The 22223-nt window shown below is 37.7% G+C and overlaps 1 protein-coding gene across 13 annotated transcripts in view; it reads left to right on the top strand.

Moving 5' to 3' along the window:
• The window catches only part of CELF1 (CUGBP Elav-like family member 1), a 55259-nt gene that overhangs the window by 25205 nt on the left and 7831 nt on the right, over positions 1 to 22223 (top strand). For 3 of the 13 annotated variants that reach the window (XM_085305621.1, XM_085305630.1, XM_085305637.1), the window contains 12 exons: positions 710 to 897; positions 3067 to 3149; positions 3571 to 3619; positions 5644 to 5778; positions 5989 to 6068; positions 6470 to 6631; positions 8012 to 8093; positions 11196 to 11324; positions 18735 to 18848; positions 19036 to 19221; positions 20230 to 20373; positions 21981 to 22149. In XM_085305621.1, coding sequence (XP_085161747.1) covers positions 720 to 897; positions 3067 to 3149; positions 3571 to 3619; positions 5644 to 5778; positions 5989 to 6068; positions 6470 to 6631; positions 8012 to 8093; positions 11196 to 11324; positions 18735 to 18848; positions 19036 to 19221; positions 20230 to 20373; positions 21981 to 22108 — 1470 coding nt within the window. In that variant the 5' untranslated portion in view covers positions 710 to 719 and the 3' untranslated portion in view covers positions 22109 to 22149. The remainder of the gene's footprint in view (positions 1 to 709; positions 898 to 3066; positions 3150 to 3570; positions 3620 to 5643; positions 5779 to 5988; positions 6069 to 6469; positions 6632 to 8011; positions 8094 to 11195; positions 11325 to 18734; positions 18849 to 19035; positions 19222 to 20229; positions 20374 to 21980; positions 22150 to 22223) is intronic. The other 10 variants (XM_085305676.1, XM_085305712.1, XM_085305685.1 and 7 more) reach the window with 7 other exon arrangements.

Below are 22223 nucleotides of genomic sequence, written 5' to 3' on the forward strand. Positions count from 1 at the left end.
TGGCACTCCACTGTTACTCAACTTGATKCACTATATAACTAAGTTGTCCAAGCCCAACCTGTTCAGAGTCTGCCGTAACCTGAGCCTGTTTTTTTGCAAAATATTGTACTGTAAACCTTTCATGGGACTTCTCTTCAGTTGTACTCTTCTTCTCTGATTCAAGATGGATCTTCACCTGGGGAACAGTTGTAGATAGTCACATATAAACAAAAAAATAATTTTTATCCTCTAACTTGTCACTGTATTAATACTGCTTATTAATGACTTCAGTAGTCAGCAATTAGACTGAGTTTAGGCTCCTTTCTATTCTGGTTTCTTCTGCAAATTTTACAGGGTTGAATTTGTGGTATTTTTCAGTCATATCACAGATTTATGTTCTGAATCCTRAATGTTGACTACATTCTAAAAGCAAACATTAGGAGAGGTTTAGCTCTGTAGGGAGCATTTGGTTTCCAGGTATACAACCAATGAATGTGAACAATGTTTCTGAATATTTTCTAGCATGYGAGATTGTGAAGGTGCAAGAATCTCTTTTCATACATATGTATATTTATATTCATTTTTATATATGTGAATTCACACACACACACAYATATGTATATATATTTTTATATATAAATAATCTCACTRTAAACATGCTTGTAGCTGCAATACTATGTAGAATCTGTGGAAAGAAAATATAACAGAAATTCCTTGTTGTTTTTCATAGCTCAAAGAAAATGAATGGCACACTGGATCACCCAGACCAACCAGATCTAGATGCTATCAAAATGTTTGTGGGTCAGGTACCACGGAGCTGGTGTGAGAAGGATCTAAGAGAACTCTTTGAACAGTATGGTGCTGTCTATGAAATCAACGTCTTGCGGGATAGRAGTCAAAACCCTCCTCAAAGTAAAGGTGAGAATTTTTCATGTGAGACTTGAGGTCTCAGCTACTTTGGCACAATTACATTCTTCCTTGTGTGCTTATTCATCCATCCCTTTCTCTTGGACCTCTGTGTGTCCAAGTGTGCATGCAAGCCTAGACTTTATATTCTTTAACTGTTTGTGTCTAAACATAGTTGTCCTTGGACAAAATTGTTAACCTGAGCTGAAGAAAACTTTTTAGGAGACCAGGAGTAATAGCAGTATGGGTTATAAATGCAAAGAGGAACATCTTGTGAACATTGTTTTGATTCAGAGCATCATTGTGATGCTGTGGTATGCAACAGTATTACTGAAATGTCATGTTTTAGATAAGATAGAAGAAGGTGCTAGACAGGAGGCAGGTTTAGCTCAGTTGGTTAGAATATGGTGCTGCTAATGCTAAGGTTGTGGGTTCAATCCCCATATGGGGCTGTGCTGAGGATTGGACTAGATGATCTGCAGAGGTCCCTTCCAACCTTATGATTTAACTCCGTAATTTCTGTCCAAGGAGTATTTTCAAGAGGATGCTAATCCAACATCCTGGCTAAATTCTATACCTGATTTTGCAGTTTGGTAATACATAGTATTTATTTCCTGTGAAACTAGGTTAGCTTGGGTACTACCAAGTAATTGTTGGGTTTAACTGTGGAAGCTGATACACTGCAGAGGCAATGAGTTCCCTTAAAATGACAGATTAAAGAACTTTGTCAAAAAGTGGCTGAATGCATCTGGGGAAAGATTTTATGTAGTCTTATTCTTTTAGTTCATATATTATAACTGTATTTTCCTCAGGTATTCATAATGTGACTCATGAGAAGTGGGATTTCTTGTGAGATATTCTGAGTTTACAGCTGATTAGCACATCATTTTTTCCTTTCTGTTGTTAGAAAGTGTTTGGTTTTTTTTCTCCCCCTTCCCTTTAAGGTAAAATGTAAGTATGAGGAAAAACTTGACTGATTCAGATTAATCATTAGTTATTAGGGAATAATTGCTACTGATCAGTGTAAAAAAATGCCATTATCTTAGACTTTGAAGCTAAAATAAATAGCAAACAAGGAGCAATGAGATTTTGAAGCTCATACCTAGGTTCTAGAGTATATACTGATTTAAAGTTAGTAAAGCAAATTACATTAACCTGCACTTTAGCCTGCACTCTGACTATCGCATTCCTGTCCAAATCCCTAAGACTTATTAAATTGTAGAGTAAGGAGGATTTAACCAAAGGAATAGCAATGGAAGTGGTGATGGATGGGGCCCTAGTTATGAAGACTGTTACATATACTGTGCAGCTGCTATGAATAGGGAGGAAATAATTGGGATTTGAGAGAACGTGCCCTCTACTGACTTGCAGTTGTTCACTGGCACTTAGACTTGAGAAAGGAATATAGCCCAGAAGAAAACAAAGTCTTTTCTTCAGCTTGTGAGCAGCAGCAAAGAGTTCAAGGTTGAGGCCTGCTTGTGTACATCATGACTTATTAACTGTACCTGCTTTTGGAGACAAATGGTTTATAATGAACCAAGAACGTTCAGTCTGGTGCCATCCTTATTTTGAAAATAATTCATTCGAGAATTGCTGGAGTGCAACCCACTTTGCATATCAAAGACTATCGAGAGGAGACCAAATGCTMTTTCCAGGATTCAAGCCAAAGACTACATGTTACTGACTGAAAGTAGGAAAAAAATAATACTGACCAGTATGTGCTCATTGTCATTACTGGGCAATTTAAGAGTCTGTATGGGGAAAAGAAAAAAAGAAAAAAAAAAGTTTCACTTTAAAGTTACTAAGAGATAATGTATTAATTGGCAAGATGTTTAGGCAAGGAGTTTGAACCATCACACATGGCAGCAAAATACTCTTATTTATAGAAGAGATGACAGCTTTAGTTAAGAATTATTCAGCAGATACATGATTAAAACATTCAGTCACTTAGATACATTTGTGGTGTTGAGTCAGATTTGAATAAATCCTATTTTATTACTTATCTTACCAAAAATCTTTTTGTAAGTGGTCGCAATCAGTAATACCTACCTATTCACATCTGCCTTCTTTTGCCTGTCAGAYATTTTGCACGAGAAGGGTAGAAGTGGGAATTATAATATCTGTACAACACAGCAAGATACATAGTGTTCTTTCCTGGCTAGCACTTTGTTTCAATTGCAGGGTGCTGTTTTGTTACATTTTATACCCGTAAAGCTGCACTAGAAGCACAGAATGCTCTTCACAACATGAAGATCCTTCCAGGGGTAAGAGAACTTCACAACTCTATCTTGTCTTTCTGAGCTCTGGCACCACTGATGTATAAAATGTGTTATCTTGCCTTCCAAAGCTATGTCTTAACAGAACAGTCTCAAAGAGCAAGGTCATGAGATTTATATGATAACARATCTAAGAATAATTCTGGAGTGTGTGGGGAAATAATATGGTAATTAAATGGGTGGTGTAACTCCTATAATAACAATTTCTGGGCAGAAAAGATGGTATATCATTAGGAAATACACAAGAAAAGCTCTTTCTTCTTCCAGAAATTTATGTATTGTCACATATCCCACTCTCTAGAGGCAATTTAGGCTATCCTGTCTTGCTTCCACTACTCCTCTTATGGGATATATCTCCTCTACTATAAAGTGAATGCATTTAGGATTAAATGCTCTTTTTGCATTTCAGATGCACCATCCTATCCAGATGAAACCAGCTGACAGTGAGAAGAATAATGGTAAGCTTTAAAGTCTGAGTTTTGTGGTATCATTAATGCTAGCGGGGAAACTTCAGTGTTTTCCTTCTATTGAACAGCTTCCAATAGAAGTCTTCATGAATTGCAGTCTTCACGATTTTTTTTTTAAGTGTGCTTTTAAGTACAGTAGATAGTGTAAGTGATGTCTCTAAAATTCTGCGACTCTGCATCTCCTGTTGCTTGTGGCAAAACTGTGATACTGGTTGGGGAAACATTCAGCAAGTTCTTGTTTGTACTGAGATAGTTTAAATTTTGGGGTGTGTATTTTGTTTCTTTTGGGGGGTAGGTTTGAGGGATTTGGAGGTTTTTTGTTTTTGGGGGGTGTGGGGTTGTTTTTTTTTTGGGGGGGGGGAGGGGTTAAGTGCTTTGCCATTTTGAAGCAAGGCCTGTTGCAGCTTCTGCAGGATTCAAAGGATCCAAAACATTTAATATACAAGGGAAAAACAGAATTCAAAACATTATTGTAGAGAAAAGTCTGTGAATACACTTATGTATATTAGCCACTCCAGGTGGATTAAGATGTTTAGCACMTACAACTGTGTAAATGTGGGTTATCTATGTATTCCCATGATTTTCATATATGTATAGATAGGTAGATACAGATATTTATACACAAATACRTATATGTATTTATATGTATAAAATATATATACACATGTGCATGCACACACATATAAAAGTATATAATRCTGGCTGCAACCTGGTGATTTAATAGCCAGTTAAAGTCATGTCAACTGAAACAGTTTGGAGTTTTCCTCTTCAACGTCGTAGGCAGCTYAGTGCATAAGTTGATTTCCTTGCCTTCCCTCTATCCATTGCACAGAATAGAATACTGTCTCCCTTGAAGCTTCAAWTTTTGCAACATCCTTCATCATGTTATACTTTCTGTTGTGTTGAATATTGTATTTTTAAATGGTTCTATATTTCCAAATACTATTCTGGATGCTTTGCTTCATGTCTTACAAGTAGGTGTTTCAGATGGTGATTGGCATTTTTTAAACAAGTAAAATGAGAGGTATAAAGTTCTGCTYTGGATTTCAGTTTATTCCACTCCCTCTAATTGACTGCTAACTGACAATAGTAACAAGTTAGGAGAAATGTTTGTCTGGACCATTTATTTTTAAGTAGTCCACACACTGAAAGGTGTTCTTCTGCACTTAGARATAAGATATCGTAGCACAAGCAGTCCGTCATTCTGATTTGAGGTGTCATTTTCATACTCTTACTACAGATTAGAATGGATGAATGTGAAGCGGAACTAAAACAGTCGCTGTTGCTTCCACTGAGACAGGATCATGAGGAAATAGGCAGAACTAAGTTTAAGTGATTGGCACGATGAAGAGGGTAATCTAAAGGGCTAGACAGAAGCCTTCTGCAGGTAACTTGCTTGTTTAGATATAGGATAGGCATGTTGAGAGTGTAAAAATAGAAGAGATAGAGGAGGAGAAAGGATTAAAGTAGTCCATTAAAATACATACAACTCTTCTCTCRCTCAGCAGGAGGAATGGACCATAAGAGATAAGGGGAAGTGCTGCATCTCTCTGCAGTCTTTTCTTTTCTTACATACTTGCAATTCACAGGCTTGCAAGGAAGAAAGATTCATCTAAATATAAGCATAAAACACCTATAGGCATCCTGCAGGTTTATTGAAGTATCTCATATACATTCTCTTAAAAAAAAACCACTACTGGGAATCTGATTTTGGCAAGCCTCTACTCTAAATACGAGAGTAAGAGTCCTACAGTTTTCAAAGTGTTTGACAAAATGAGGTCTAATATGTCTTCATCAATCTCCACCCACCCCCACTCCCCTGCCATTAACARTGCTATTTCATGGCAGCTTTACCTTACTGAAAGTTTTGTTTTTTCAGCCAGTTATTTCAGCTTCTAGAAAAAAACAAGGTAAAGCTRAAAAGGGCATACAAAAACAAGGAAAACTGTGATCTGAGTTCTGCCTTGATACAGGTGTTTCTTTGCTAGTAACACTCTTATCTTTTGATTTCTTAGCAGTAGAAGATAGGAAATTGTTTATTGGAATGATATCCAAGAAGTGCAATGAAAATGATATCCGAGTGATGTTCTCCTCCTTTGGGCAGATTGAAGAATGCAGAATATTACGGGGCCCAGATGGTCTGAGCCGAGGTAAGCACAAAACTTTTCGAACGGTTCAAGTTTCTCCTCCAGATGCCACCTTTTGCAGCCCAAGGTGGCATTTCAGTAGTTGCTGTAATTTTTTTTTCACAGTAACCATTTTAATTTCTTTATTTGTCCCAGTAATTGTGGATATAGTGAGTGACTTGGTTCCTTTTTTTTTTTTTTTTTTTTTTTTTTTCCATTTTTTTCTTTCTCCAGGTTGTGCATTTGTGACTTTTACAACAAGAGCCATGGCACAAACAGCAATCAAAGCAATGCACCAAGCACAAACCATGGAGGTAAAACAAGTTGATGAACGGGGAAAAAAAGATGTAATGAGTTAGGCAGTCACTATGGAGTTTGGGAAACTAGGGGCAGAGGGAAGGATAAGTGCAACGTGAGTCTCAACAAGTACTACTCGTGAACCTACTGTGTTTGCTCTGCTCCTATTTTTAGAGCTCAAGATAGAAACTTGATCTGCAGAGAAAATACCACAACACAAATAAGCATTAAAAAAGTAAAAGAGGTTTTGAAYCTCTAAGGAAATTAGTGTTGTTTGAATAGATGAGAATGTAATATACACTATTTGAATATGTGAAAGGGGGGAAAAAAACTTTCAGTGATTGAGTCTTAATGCAGCATTTCTGTGACTGCTGGGGAGGGATAGCAAGGTTGTAATTGTATGAATTAYTATTTGCAGGGTTGCTCTTCTCCCATTGTGGTAAAATTTGCAGACACACAAAAGGACAAAGAGCAGAAACGAATTGCTCAGCAACTCCAGCAACAAATGCAACAGATCAGTGCTGCCTCTGTTTGGGGAAACCTAGCTGGTCTGAACACACTTGGACCCCAATACTTAGCAGTGAGTTTCTAACTTTGATTTTTTTTCATCTCTTCATTATTGATTATGGTGTCATATGGTGTCATTTTCATATAGTGTTTAATGCCTTTGTTTTCAGAAGACTTTTGATAGGTGCAGGGTTCTTAATCCTTATTTTGTGGTTGGGGAGGCTGAATCACAAAGAAATAGTTATGTGCTAACAGTCGCTCAGGATATGTCTGACAGTGGAGCTTTTAACCCCAGTCCCTGAAGCCCTGTGCACTGAAACATTTTTTTYCCCTGGCTTATGTAGAATTACTTTGTGCTGGGGAGATTTTCCTCATATGTTGTGGCCTCCGTATTTATTCAGCAATTCTTAAATGCCCTGCCTATCTGATGACAAAGATTTTGTATTCCTCTTCCACTGTTCGTTCTCCAGCATTTATTTTTCTCATCCTCTTCCAGTGAGACCTAGAACAGTATTTGATGTTGTGTAAATAGAAAACAAGGTCAGGTGCAAGCACCAAGCAGTTCACAATGCACAGTAAACAAACAGGAAATACAGAGAAATTACTCTGTAACAAAAATGACATGATGGAGGCTAGTCTGCTGTTGGTCATTACTTTCAGTTGGTTTTGCTGGGTCTCTAAATGGCGGGGCGCTTTTCGTGTACTTTTGTCTCTGTCTCACATGGATTGCCAGAGTGACTATGAGAACTGTTTTCATGCGACATCAAGATCTGGAGAGCAGAAAAGGAAAATTGGACCTCATTCTTGCAATGATATACTGCTAGAATGAGGGCATTCCCTYTTTCATTGGAATTTCTCTATAACAGCACCTAGTTAATGGAGAAAGGAATAGGAAATCCCTCTAAATAGCCTCTCAGCTGAAGTTTATTTCCCTCATGTGCTTGCTGTGCCCTTGTGCTAAAGGAATGTGGAGGGAATCCCCTTGCACAGTGGCTCTTTGGTTTTGGTATGGCATCTGGCAGTTTTCCTATGCTAGCAACATCAGCTGTAAAGTCTGGCTTGAGGTAGCGTATCCTTAGTGATGGCACTGTTGGCTGAGGTGCTTTGAARGGGAGTTTTTGCTCGATGCTGATTCTAGGGTTTTTTTTGTCTTGGTGCATTAGATACTAACTTCCCTTAGGCTAGTACACTTATGCTAGTAGGGAAAGTGTTCTTGTGCTGTTGCTTTGGCTGTGGTGTGGTGCGGTGCATGGGCATTGTGGACTGTTACTATGGTGGTGCTCTGGCTGCAGTGTGTAAGGGGAATTCTCTTTATCCTTTGCTAGGATGTGGTGCATGGGTGATGGGAATTCCTTTTGTGACGGCGCTCTGGCTGTGGTGTGATGCAGTTTCTCCCAGAAGCGGAGCCAGCCCTCACTCTCACTCTTGTTTTGTTTTTTGGTGTAATGTCTAGCTTTATTTGCAGCTCCTTCAGCAGACAGCAGCTGCTTCATCTGGAAACCTGAACACATTGAGCAGCCTCCACCCAATGGGAGGTGAGTTTTTTCCACCAGAAGACAGATTCAGTGTCAAAGTCAAGAGGAGGAGGGTAGAGAAAGTAGTCAAAATGCAGATACATTAACCTTGTTTGTATAAATCAGTAGTCCTGATTTTATCTATTCCTGTGGAATGACGCAATACTGTACTACAAGTGTGAATGTTCCTTCTTAATCTTAGTTAATCATTGTTCCCAAGGTAAGTTGTGGTATGCTGTTAATCTCCCCTACCTCTGGTATTTAAAGTTATCTTTTCTTACGGTACAGAGATAGAGGTCTCTATTTTTGTTCAAACAGATACAGATTYGAAGCATTGTGTTTTAAAATAAATACTTTAGTGCATATGTTTCAGTGGTGATGGCTTCTTTAGGTCTCCTATTTCAAAWTCTTTCTTTCTTCAATACCTCTAATCTGGAAATGCTGTATTGCAAGGAAAATGAATTAGTCCTTCATTCAGGTTCTTTATTTTCTCCACTTGAGTTATGTGGTTAATTACAGTTTTGCTGTGATGGAGGGACATGTTTATTTTTATTAATTGACAATGTGAATCAAATTCCTTGCTATAGACTGCTAGGCAGATAATTCACCAAGTACAGCAGATAAAAACATTGTACGTGAAGACATCTGAAGTAGCTTAAATTCAGATCTTTGGGGGATGTGGAGACAGCAAAAAAAAAAAAAAATCTGAACTGGCTGGAAATAAATTGTCCCTTCTCTCTGTAAAATTCATGTTAGTAACCCTATTCACCGCATTCACTAGGCTTTTCTGCCAATAGAAAAACTATAATTATAATTATAGTTTTACCACATAGAGGTATGTGGTAGTTCAGAATATTGCATGCCATGTCTGCACAGAGATTAACTTAAAACTGCTATGGAAGTAGTGTGTCTTGCTTGTCTGACTTGTGTTTGAACACCTATCAGTAACAATTAAAAGCTTTTGAAGTGTTAGGTTGTTTGTTAAATGAATTTTTATTTACATTTGAGGTAGATTCTAACCATGGTCTCTTAAGTTCAGGGTTTTTGTTTTTTCCTTCATGTTAGACCTCTTCAGAGTTCTTGGTCTTTTGCAGAAGTAAAGTTGTGGGTGGGCTTTTATTGTTTTAATCAGTTTCACTAATATCTCATTTTCTGTGTGGTTGTGATCTATATAGATTTTGTTAAGAACATGATGCTGCTTTTTCCCTTGCTTCAACTTTAAAGCAAGTTGTAGTAAAGAAGAAAAACAATATAACAATTYATATTTATTTTTATTACAGTAAGGATGTCGGGGCCTATCTACTTGAGGTTGCATATAAAATTTTCTGGGTTATTTTGTCTTCACTCTTTAAAGAATATCTTAAAAATTGAGAATTCTGATGTGTGCATATATAGCAAATTGAAATGTGAGTCTTTCATAGTGCTTTAAAATGATTATTCAAAGTCTAATTATTCACAGAAAAAGTTATAGTGTCAAAGTCCCATTAATATCTTAGCTTATCTCCTTTCTTGAAATTCATAGAAAGAAAAGTAGGATATTAGATTCCTTTCTATATCAGACTTAACAGACAAAAATTAATCTTGACCCTATTTGAAAGCAGATGGGAAAACAATGTGATTAAAAGAGGACAGGTGCAGTGTACACATGCCAGACTGCTTCAGAAAGGAAGCAAGCTGCTCTATCCTTGCTTTAGCTGTAACACTTGAAGAGTTCTAGCCCTCTATAGAACAATAAAAACGATAAACCTTTTTGGTTTTAAGTTCACACTGTTTTTCTGTGTGGCAGTAGCACCTTGAGAATCTAAATAGGCACTGAATGTAGATAAAGAATTAGATCCTACCGCAAGGAGAAAATAATTTTATAAGATAACAAATGAAGTATGCGAAAGGTGGTAGAAGTCAAGAAGATGGATGGTTTATATTGCGTTGGATCATTGTCCATTTAAATTTTCTTGTTGTTGGTTTACCTACTTAAATTACAAACTGAGATTTGAATTACTTGAGATACGTGCTTTGTTACCAAGTACTTAACTGAGCATCCAAAAGAAGAGGTGCCATATCTACCTGTGACATTTGGTTGTTGTTACATTAATGACAATAAACTTAATGTTGGATTTAATTTTATAGGAAAAAGTACTAAGGATTGATTGAAGTTAGTTGGGACGAGGAGGAACTATTAGAATAAATAAAGTTAGAGACACAATATGGAAATAGGGAACAGGCAAGGGTGGCAGAACAGGAAGAATGGAGCTAGTCTACTGAAGGATGTATAAAATATAAAAGTCTTGAAGATGATCAGTATCAGTAACAATCCAGTGGCAGGGGAAGAGGGCAAATTACTTTGTCATTACTGACTAGTTTATTTGAAAATTGTGATTGAAAATGAAAGTGAGACAGTTGGGTAAATTGTCCTCTAAAAGTTCATCAACACTGAGACATCTTCCTGCTGCAGTATTTTGGCTGCTTACCCATGATATGCYTGATGTTTCCCATTTCCTTTGCAACTTTCTTTTGGCCAGCTGACTAGCCTGTGCATACATTCGTTGATCCTGTGGCCAGGAACTGCGACTTAAAATTATCCCACAATTGACTGCTGCTTCTTCACTGCCAAGGAGACCAAACAATGTGCTGATATTAGGTGCTGGCAGGTTAAAGATGTGACTTTGTGTCTAGTGTGTTGCACAGGCCTTTTCTAAGAATTCTACAGTCGTTGCTGTTCCGATACAGAGAATAGAGGGATGTGAGCCAAGGTCATTGTCCTGGTATCTAGACTAGTTCTCTGATGTGCAGATGAGCTATCAAACCCTGACTTAACTTTTCGTTATAAGTGCTATGCTTTCTTGAGAAGAAAGAACACTGCCTGGAAATTTCTGTTCTCTGGAGTCTACATCTGGCATCATGACCACTTGGCGTTTTAGGGAGAACTCATCCATCTGGGCAAAGAAAGACTACTTTTTTTAGTTTTGTGAAGRGATTACAATGTGGAAAAGGTTTTCCTTTTGAAGTCTGCTTTTAAGTTAATCTCTGTCATTGCTGATGACCTCACGATGTGCTGAGGTTGCTGGATCTGATAAGCTTTTTTACCATTACAGCAGAAATTGTACATTCTTCAATGTGTTACAGGATTGAATGCAATGCAGTTACAGAACCTGGCTGCGTTAGCAGCTGCGGCCACTGCAGCTCAGAATACACCGAGTGGCACCGCTGCACTCACTTCTTCCAGCAGTCCCCTGAGTGTGCTCACCAGCTCAGGTAAGAGACTACCTGTGCCATAGTGTGTTATCGCTTTGGTTGCCTTGGGAGTTATTCCAGAATAGATATGACCTGKTTTTTTTGACTTCTGTTGTCATATCCATGTTGGTTCTTTAAAGGATGGCTAGCAGGTTCTCTGGTATTTGTTTAGTGAGGTATCTGTGTGCCACCAATTTCTTTGTTCTTTTTTAACCTGTTGTGTTCCTTTCTGCAAATAGTCAGATTAATTTAAGTAACGGAATTTTTGAGGCTGTCATGAAACAAAGGTAGGTGGCCTCTTTCCAGTCATGTTATTACAATGTCATCACGTATTCAGTTGATCAGTGATTTYAGGCATATGCTGTGGCAGACATAGTGTGTCCCTCTAGAGGCTGATGTAGAACATGCCTTAAGCATGAAGTAATACATTCTGTGCCCTAGAAAAGTCCACTTTATATTCCTTTGACATTAGTGGAGAGAAAGCTACTACAGGTATCTTGCAGAAGTAGAGTTGCTAATCTGTTGGAAATAGATTATTTGGAACTGACTATATATAGTGCACATCAAAAATCAGTATTTTACTCTTCCTGTTGTTGTTTTGTTTGTTTATTTGGATAGAGTGGAAGAGTTTAGTTTTGAGGGGGCTTTTTGTCCTTCTTCAGGCTRTGTACGTTCTTCTATCCAGAGAGACTAGGATTTCTGAACGAAGTCCTCCTGATAACATTGTTAAACATTATCATTAAATGCAACAAATAAGGGAATAAAAATTAAACTGTGCTTATTTTGGTCATGCTCAACTTTTATCTCAAAYGTGAGTCAGTATCCTACTCGCATCTTTAGAGTTATTTCTAAATTTTGGCTTAGGAAGGGAGGCCTGTCTTTCATAAAAAGCCAAATTGCTTATCAGGTTTTGAAATACAGCCTACAGAGTTGACATCCTCACCTGTGGTTATGAGAGACCAAAAGAAAGAGGGGAAAAAAACATGTTTTAAACTGCCACAGGTAGCTTTTTGCATTGTGTTGAAGGTCCAGTGAACCAGGATAAGAAAGGGTGATTACAAAGAAAAGCTATTTAGAAACCCAAATGTCACAAGATCAGAAATTAAACTGAGTGTTTTGCCCAACTTTCTACTTAAGAAATCTTTGAGAGACTTGAGCTCAGAGTCTTCTGTTGTTAGATGGGTTTTCTCCACAAAAAAAAARRAAAAAAAATGTAATTTTTAATCTTTAAAGATAAAAATTTCAAAATTTACCTTGACTACCAGCAATAGTAGCCTATGATATAATTAAAAAAAAAAATAGAGGGCTGAGGCCATATGAGAGTTATATTTACAATCTTCTGCTGCTTCCTCTTAGAGAAAGCATTAAAGTGAATATAATTGAGAATTCTCCCCATGTTTCCTCAAGTAGTAGCAGAGCTGGAATGGTCAGGTTACTTTTGCTATGACTGGCGCTTGGAACCAAGATTTCCCTTTTGGCTCCATCTTCTACCATCTGGAGCAAGTTTAGTCTCCTGTCTGTTGAGGTGGAGAAAAGGACTGGCAGGTTGTAGAGTTMAGATGCGTCACACATGCTGCAGAATGCAGAGCCAGACTTTCCTCAGAAGTGCACAGCAAAAGGACAAGAAGCAATGGACACAAGTTGCAACAGTGAAAATTCTGGCTGGATATAAAGGAAAAAAATTAATGATGAGAGTTGTGAACACAGGAACCAGGTGCCCAGAGAGGCTGTGGAATCTCCCTCCTTGTAGATAGTTGGAGATTCAGCCGGACAGGGCCTTTAACAGGCTTATCTAACTTTGAAGTTAGCCCTGCTTTGAGCAGACAGTTGGATTAGATGATCCTCAGAAATAAAGCTATGATTTTATGATTCTTTGGGATTGGTTGCCCTCTGTGAATTTTGCCCTCTGTAAATGTCCCACAGCGCCTTGCAGGTATCATTTCCGGACTCGTCTCAGGATTCTGTTGCCCTTTTGATCACACTGGCTGGCAGGGGGCTTGGTGTTGGGAACCGTGGTCCRTTTTCAAGCACCATCTATCCTGAATCTAAGCAAATTTATGGTGGCCTGTCATGTCAGTAAACAATTGCGTGTCAGCGATCAAATGATCATGATGGGTCATTTGAGTGAATATCCTAGAGAGTTGTATCAGGTAGTTTATCCTTCACAGGCTTTCTTTAACCTGAAGCAGCCACTATTGTATTGCTCTTAGCACGTATTTTCTAGCATAACTTCAAAGAGTAGAGATTGGCTTTGTTCAAGAGAAATAAAAGAAAAAGAAAGAGATTCTGTAGGTTATATGGTCTATATGCAGTAACTGATCTGTCAAAACCTGAAAGTTTTAGGGCTTTTCATTAGAGATATGAATATGCTTTGCATTTTAGAACTGCATTTAAATTGAAAAAAGCCTCAATGCTTATAGGCAACATTTGATCTCATTTCTTCTCATAATTTGTTTTAAATCTTTGTAGTTCATCACTCTGCACAAGCTATTATCTGTTACGAAAGCAAACTTGAAACTCTCTTTTGACTAGTTGTTTGTATGTGCATTCACACTACATGTGTTCACACAGAACACTGTTAGACTTCAMACTAGCCAGAGAATCCCTCCTGAACCATACTTAGATCTTGGAAAATACTCAGTATATAGCCATTCAGTGCCATGTAAATGCCTGCCTTGTCTAAGTGGGACATATGGCAACATCCACTATGATAACCTCTTAAACCTAACTGCAGATGAGATGACTACTGGCTTGACTTCTATCCATCTGTCATCCAAATGTTCACCTGATGCTTGTTTTGACATCTATCCCAGATTGTCCTCAAATTACATAATTGGTGGAAAAATCTAGACAATTAGGAGCTGTTACTATTTTAATTTTCTTTCACCCATACTGATAATCTTCTGTGTGTCAGGGAACTTACTTGGAGGACCTCACAGTGCAGTCTGTAGACTAGGCCCAGGTTACACATCAGTATGGGTGAACTCAGAGGTGTTAAGTATTTTTGTTGTGCTGTATTCCTGCACATTTCAGGTCATTCTTTTTAGATTTTGGCAGGCAGGTGTGGTGGGAGTTTTGTGTTTAGGGGGTTTGTTTGTTTGTTTTTAGTGTAGAACAGGATGAGGCAAAGTTCCTTCAACTGCCAAATCTGCCCTTTAGAAATTGAGTCTACTGCTGCATTYATCTGTAGGTAATCCATATTACAGGGACTGTGACCATAGCAGATAATCTCTCATTTAAACTGCTGATCTGTGAACGAGACATTCAAAGAGATGATGGAAGTATTTCAGGACTGGAGCATCTTGGAAGCCATCCTTTTGACTCGAACATCAACASAAATAGTCTGCTCCAGTGCAAGATGGCATGTTTGGAAGTGCAGATATACTTTTCTTTCTCCTCCTTCCATCAAAGCAAGGTCCAATAAAGACCAGATAATTTTGCTGGCCTTAACATGTCCACAATCRTATTGTTTTTAGGGATGTTGGAGTCTTTCTGCTCTTACTAGAACTATTTCTGGTACAGTTCAGTCAGATTCTTTGCCTGAATTTTAATACTGTTTACCTCATTGCTTCGATGCTAGATGACTGAGTTAGAACAGACTTATTCTTTCCAGGCTAAGCATCAGGAAAATCCTTTAATCTGCCTACCTCAACAAGTTCATAGTTAATATCCCTGTCCTAGTTTCATCATCTTTGCCAGCTATTCCTTACTATTCATTAAAAAACTTTTGAAAGCTCTCTGGCCTTTCAGTAAGTTCTATTGGAGTTCATTCAGCAGCTGTTTTGGCCAAATATCCTCAAAATTATTTTACTTCATTTCATCCTGTTGTTGATCATTAAGATAACTCCTGTTACAAACCCCGTTTCTCAGTGAGAACTTAATCTAGCCCTTTCCCTTCTGACAGGAAAGCCCTTTTAACTGATGACTGCATGCCTTCTAATCTGCTTGTTCATGGTGACAATATTCCTGGTAGCTAGCACTTTGGCCAAAAAGGTAGGGAAGATGCATGCTTCAATGGTCAGGTCATCTTACGCGGTTTTCATAAAGATAAAGTGACTCAACACAGTGAAACTGTGATTTCTGTTTCGTATTTATCCTGGGAAATAAATTGGTTTAGCTTTTTCTTTCTGAAGTGTGGTCTGTCTTCTGTAGAAGTAATAATGTGTTCCATGAATCTTACACCATCTTCTTATATCATCAATGCAAAACTCTTTACAAGGAATCCTCATTTTTGTGTTCACACTAGAAAGGGTAAAGAAGTTTTTGGTTGTCTTACAAATGATTTCACAGTAAGTTATAGTCTATGCAATGGAACGTTGTCAATATTAATAGTCTTACTTTGCTTCCTAATGGTCCGTACAGCTATAGTTCAAACTAACAGTGATTTCTTAATTTATCATTCCAATAGCTGACATCTGTAGGTAGGCTGGTTGTTTAGGTCCACTCATGTGTTTGTGCCTCCTGCCTTTCTACTTTAGAATACTATTTAATCTTTGAGTTTTTCTTRTCTGAGATAAACTGAGAGGGAAAAGCATGTTCTGTCCTTTTTATTATTACATGTGAGGGGGTGGAGCCCTGGAGCATGATTTTACAGATACTATTTGAATGAAACATAGTCAGAGTTAGGTTTGGGTATTTTCTTTCTTTTTTATTTTTTGGCAGTGCACCCCTGTAGGGAACATATACATAAGATTCTGTATCTTGCCGAAGTACCATTACAAGATAAGTCACTAGATACATTTTCTTAGAACTATCTGTTGATTTGTAAGCTTAATAGCAAGCAAAAAAGAACCTTGAAATRATGCTAAGAATTGGGAGGCAAGAGGAAAACATGTATAAACTTGATGTTTTTTCCATTCTTGTTAGTGTGTGCTGGTTTTGATTTTTAAAAAAATATGCTAGAACTAAAAGAACAGAAAAGATGATTGGAACTGTGGAATTTCTTCCCTATCAGGAGCAACTAAAGAGCCTGGAAAATAGAACAATGACACAGAGGAGAGGATATAATAAAAGCCTATAAATATATTAGTGATGTGATGGAGATGAATAGGGAAAGACTGGTCACTGSATCTTCCAAGACAAGAATTACAGGGTATCAAATGAACTTCTCAGCTGACAGTTGAAAAAATAAATGAAAAAAGGTATTTTTTCACATAATGCATACTTAAAATTGTAGAACTCAGTGACACAGAACCTAGTAGAGCCAAAGGTTTGGGGACTCAAGTGTACTGAAATTCATGAATGAAGACTGTAAACAGGGACTTGAATACAAAATTGTTGCCCTCATTGAAAAAGTCCTTGAGCTGTAGATTGTTGGAAGCTGTGGGAGTTTGCCTAGGAAGTATTGCTTTGCAATTGCCCTGTATTTATGCCCTTCTATTATGCATCTGCCTTTAGTCATCATCAGAAATGGGATATTGAGTTAGGTGAACCTTTGTCTGACTCAGTACAGCTGTTCGTATGTACATACAAACCACAGTGTGTTAATTTTTCTTTGTATTTTCAGGCCATATATCTCTTATTAAGGCATTACTTGTTTTGCTTAASCACATTTCTGATAAAGTCAGCTAAACTAAAATAATATGTTCAGCTTTTTGCAGTGGTGTAAATGAACTGATATAAAATGATGATCCTTTAAAGTAGTTACGGCATCCATTCTCTCTCTTATTTTGCTTTTAGCATTGGCTTTATTCTTTTTTTTCCCCTGCCACTACCTTTTTTGACATGATGTTCTTGACCATTTCAAAAGAAGCATTTGTTTGGTTTACGTAACTTAGCAATGAACAGTTGCAGAAACAAATCACATTCAAAAATTAAAGCAGCTGTATCATTTCTGAATGTTGGATTTTATAGCACTAGCTGTGCTGTTTTTCTAACACCTTGTAGGATAGACTGTAACTAGTTCTTTGCGTTTTACGCTTAATATGCTACTGTTTGTAAGACAGGAAGTGTTTCCTTTTTCCTCAGTCAGCATCTTGAAATACATGTTGGGACACTGTCTTTCAATTTCTGACTTGTTAAGAAAGTTGTCTAAAACTTTTCSCAGAGGAGGTTTGTCACTTCCTCTGTCAGCACAAAAGCTAAACTATTGTCTGAAGTGTAGCTCCCTGTGTTCTCACGCAGCTTTTGTTGGGTGCAAGATCCTACTTTGCCCTTGCTTGTTAGGCAAGTTTGCATTATTCAACTTAAATTGTTACCATATTCCATTCTAGCAAAGACTTTGTATAACATATATGAAGTGGCAAGTACGTAATGTGTGCAAATCCAGTTGAAAAATGCTGAAAATTCTTTTTTTTTTCCAAAGTTTTAATGAGTATACAAAGCATACTGAAGACTACAAAAGCGAGAAGGAAACTGAAAATGCCTAAATTTCAATTCTTCTGTTACCACAGATCAGACAGATAAACTCTTCTAGAAAGTTGAATATAAGATGCCTCTATAGCAGCGATTTTCAATATCTTTTGATTTGCAGCAGAATCTCTGAATGTTTTTCCATGGATATTACACAGCAAATGTAAACCTTCTAGTAATAGGTATAACTTTTCTTATTTACTACCTTCTTCCAACTTTTAAGCAGTAGTCCACACACCTTTAGGAAGACCACAGCTGTATAATCATTTTTATCATGGAAGTAATCTTTATGACCTAAATGTGAACCTCTGTTTCTTTTGATATACCAGTTTGGCAAGTTTTAGTCTCTTGGTTTTGCTGCCTGTTCCTCTAGAACTTCTACCTCTTGTAAAATTTGGCAGGCCATATAAGCTATTAGTCTGCTAGGAACCATATTTTTAAGGCTTTGCTTAGTGAATAACATGGCTGAGGAAGTTGGTGTCRCAGTCAGTAGAGGATAGACTTTGTATTTTGGATGCGAGACTTCTCCTTGTCATAGCCCTGGCTGCAGCAGCAGGATTTTTATAGTGAAAAATTATTTCATGTGTCAGAAAAACGTAGGCATCTGCTGTTCCTGCTCTGTCAGTATGGAAAAGCCATATGCTCAGTTCCACTGGAGCTGTGTTTAATGTCTCTAGTATCTGTTTCAGGTTTTTCTCACATTGTGTGGTGTTTCAAGGAGAGATGTTAATATATAGCAATTCTTATCTCACTTCAGTCAGTGGGAAAGGGGCATTGCTGCTGATCACTTTACACTGAGGAAGCAAGTTTAGCATATATTGACTGAATGTTAAGTTTCTTTCTTTTCATTAAATTATTATTGCTACAAGAGTAGATGTTACAATGAAGAGGAGTTTTTTTGAAACCACAGGAAAGAGATGATACAAGTGGTATGATCAATCAGGTTGTGGGTTTGGGAGTTTTAGACATAAAGACTTGGTCTAATCACTGCTAGCTTTTTCTGCAGAAATTATTTTATGAAAATTTAATTATCAAGACCAAAAAAACATTGCTTGAAGTTTAATTATCTTATTTTTATAGCAGGTTCCTCACCTAGCTCCAGTAGCAGCTCCTCTGTTAACCCAATGGCTTCTCTTGGAGCATTGCAAACACTGGCAGGGGCTACAGCAGGCCTCAATGTTAGCTCTCTAGCAGGTAAGCTGTGTGTTGTGGTGAGTGGGAGAAATAGCTGATTGTCATTCCACATGAAGCTGTACCAGTTNTTTTTTTTTTTTTTTTTTTCATACTCCCTACTTCTTTATAATAATGCAGAAAATTAAAAGTTAATTAATCTGGCTCAGTGGCAGTACTCAGTCATCTTTATTTCCTCTTTCCTATACAGGAATGGCAGCCTTAAATGGAGGACTTGGCAGTAGTGGTCTCTCCAACGGGACAGGTAGCACAATGGAAGCGCTCACCCAAGCCTATTCTGGAATCCAGCAATATGCTGCTGCTGCATTGCCCACACTCTATAATCAGAGTCTCTTAACACAGCAGAGTATTGGTGCAGCAGGAAGTCAAAAAGAAGGTAGGCAGAAAATTGTGCAAACTACTTCAGAGAGGTTTTCAAAAGGGTAAGCCCAACCCTTGCAGCTACCTTATCTACAGAGCTTTTATTTGATAGCGTTGTTTAAAATTCTAGAATCTCAAAAGATAAGTAAGGAAAATCTTTAAGGTCCCTCTGCTAAGGGCTGTCCAAAGTAGCTTTTATATAGGAAGTGTGTCCTTGGATTATCTTCCTTAGATGCTTAGTAATAGCACCCCTCCATTTTCTCAGGGGAGAGGAGAGCGTGGCTCTGCAGCCTTATACATCCCACTGTCAGAGAATTAGTTGTGTTTTTCTTAATTCAGTTTTCTTTCTATTTCTAAATTTGGACCCCTGTGTCTTTGTCCTTCTCCTCTTTCCCCAGGTCCTTAATGCTGATCTTTTTGCTCTTTAGATTCAGAGTTAATTTAACATGTAGTGTAAAATAATGAAAAATGTGGGGATAATTTTAAACAGAATGTGGAATGATTAGAAAAAAATCATGGAGCAAGAGATTAGAACTAAGAATTTGGGATAATATGGGTAATATGGTTACTTGTAGTTTATATTGAGATTTATTTAGTTTCTTTTTACAACAAGCCTGGTATAACCAGTTTTTGTTTTAGTCTGCCTTTGGGCCTCAGTCTGCCTATTTGGCCTTTGTTACAGCAAAGATCTGTAAGCCTGTTTTGGTACAGAATGGAAATTACAGGCAAAAATGCTGGAGAAAGAGCTAGAATTATTTGAATGGTCAATCCCAGCAGGAGATTATGCTGACTTACTCTGGAATCAAGTACTCTGCAGAAGTGCCCACAGCAAGTTCATTGTTACAGGAATTTTTTTTGTGTATGTGGTGGTGGGGTTTTTTTGGTTTGGGGTTTTTTTTGGTTTTTTTTGTTTGTTTGTTTTTTGACAATTTGGTTGGCTTGAATGGCTCTTTCACCTTTTTTGTGAAGTAGGCCTGTTACACATGCTTTCTTCTGAACTTTTATTTCTACTTGCTGTTTGAAGGTCCAGAGGGAGCCAATCTGTTCATCTACCATCTCCCCCAGGAGTTTGGGGACCAGGATCTGCTACAGATGTTCATGCCATTTGGAAACGTCGTCTCTGCAAAGGTTTTCATTGACAAGCAGACCAATCTAAGCAAGTGTTTTGGTATGTTGAGGCTAATCGTGGCCTGTAGAAGTGGGTGCACAGTAGAAAGACCAACTTAGTAGAAAATGAGAAGATAAGTTGAAGTTGCTCTTTGGGAGAGAAAAAAATAGTTTGAAGTTCACAGTGAGGGACAAGGGACAGTGATGACAACTAGGTATTTACTTTTCTGAACTACTTTATCTACTTTATTTGATTAATTCAATAAAGTTTTGTATTTTAAGACCACAGCGTTAAGTGATGTCATCTACACTGGTATGTGTGACTCACTTGAGTTTTCCCATCCTGTTATCTCCTGTGCTTTGTTTGCAAATTGGGCTTCACTGCAGTATGTGCCTTTGGAATCTCTGGCTTGTTGTTCCTAGTAATCTTTTTTCCAGTATTTTGTCCAGTCTAGTTTTTAAGTGAAGTGGTGAATCTTTCTTATGCCTTAAAAAAAAGAGAGAGAGAGAGAGAGAGAGAGAGAGAGAGTTCTTCCAATAATGAAGTGTATTTTCCCTCATGCCTCATTGTGACTTTTTCTAATTTCATATTGTTATGCCTCACTATACCATTATGGCCCTAGTTAATTCACCATGACTGATGTTTGCAAATTGTAGTTGTGATACAGTTCCTTCTCTCCTCACTTTGTCTTTTCAATAATTATTTACATTGATGTGTATACTACTTGCATTTATTATTATCACTGTGAATTATTTTTATTTATACTTATTATTATGTCTACAATACAGTAGGGAGTGCTTATCTCTGGTTTGTAAATGCTCAGTAGGCAATTTTTAAAACTTCCTCCTAATTCTTGAAACCTTTATAATTGAAATAAAATCATTTCAGCTGTTATTTGCTACCTATCTTTTGTTGCATTTCTCATCCTAATGCTCTGCTTAGCATGTATTGGATTGGAAGAGTATCAGGGCAGGAATTGTATCCTAAAACTCCAAATCAACTTGTCATTCTGCTGTTATTATTCAATTAGATTATTTTCAATGAAATTCTTAAGTTTGTATTGCCACAAGAGCAGAGTAAAAGGTTTGTGGTTTTGTTTTCCCCTCTTTGGAAACCCCAGTGAGAGCAGATGTAGTGTTTAGAGCCCTAAGGTCTCATGACTGTTTTGCTAGGTGGAGGCTTTCTCTGATGGAATAGGAGAGGTCAGCCTTTTTCCATGGTTTTGGTAGCCTTGTGCTTACTTAATATCTTATATTTTCTAGTATTGGATAATCAAAACATGCTAGCAAGTTAATGATTTTTGAAAGACAAAGAAAATGCTGAGGCTTTAACATCTGTATATAGAATGATCTCCCTGGACAATGATAACAGCCATCGAATGAAATATAACTTTTTTTTCCTTCATCAGACAGAAGTCTAAACATGATATTGGTAGCAGTGTTACACTACTATCTTTACTGAGCTTTCATATAGAGATTAACATTTTCCAGATCTAGTTTTCTCACAGGTATGAGAGGTGTTTATGAATGATATGATAGAGTTGCGAGTTTTTGAAAATGGCGTTTCATTCAAGCCTCTCTCAGGCTRTGAGGGCCTGCATTTCCAGTCATGAGTAACTGTTGTGGAGAACTTTGGCRTGTTGTAATCATGTATTTTCCTTTCATTAGGTTTTGTGAGTTACGACAATCCTGTCTCTGCGCAGGCTGCCATTCAGTCCATGAACGGCTTTCAGATTGGCATGAAACGTCTGAAAGTACAACTCAAGCGCTCTAAGAATGACAGCAAGCCATACTGAGCGCCCCTCCCCTCCGGGACTGGAGTGAGAAGGATCTTCTGGTAAGTTGGGGAGGAGCGCACTTAGCGATTCAAAGCCCTAAGGCTGTGTTTTTGCAGTCCTGGAAGCTGATCCA

Source organism: Rhea americana, unplaced genomic scaffold (assembly GCF_003343005.1).
Source record: "Rhea americana isolate MKP2758 unplaced genomic scaffold, rheAme1 scaffold_102, whole genome shotgun sequence".
Classification (NCBI taxonomy): domain Eukaryota; kingdom Metazoa; phylum Chordata; class Aves; order Rheiformes; family Rheidae; genus Rhea; species Rhea americana.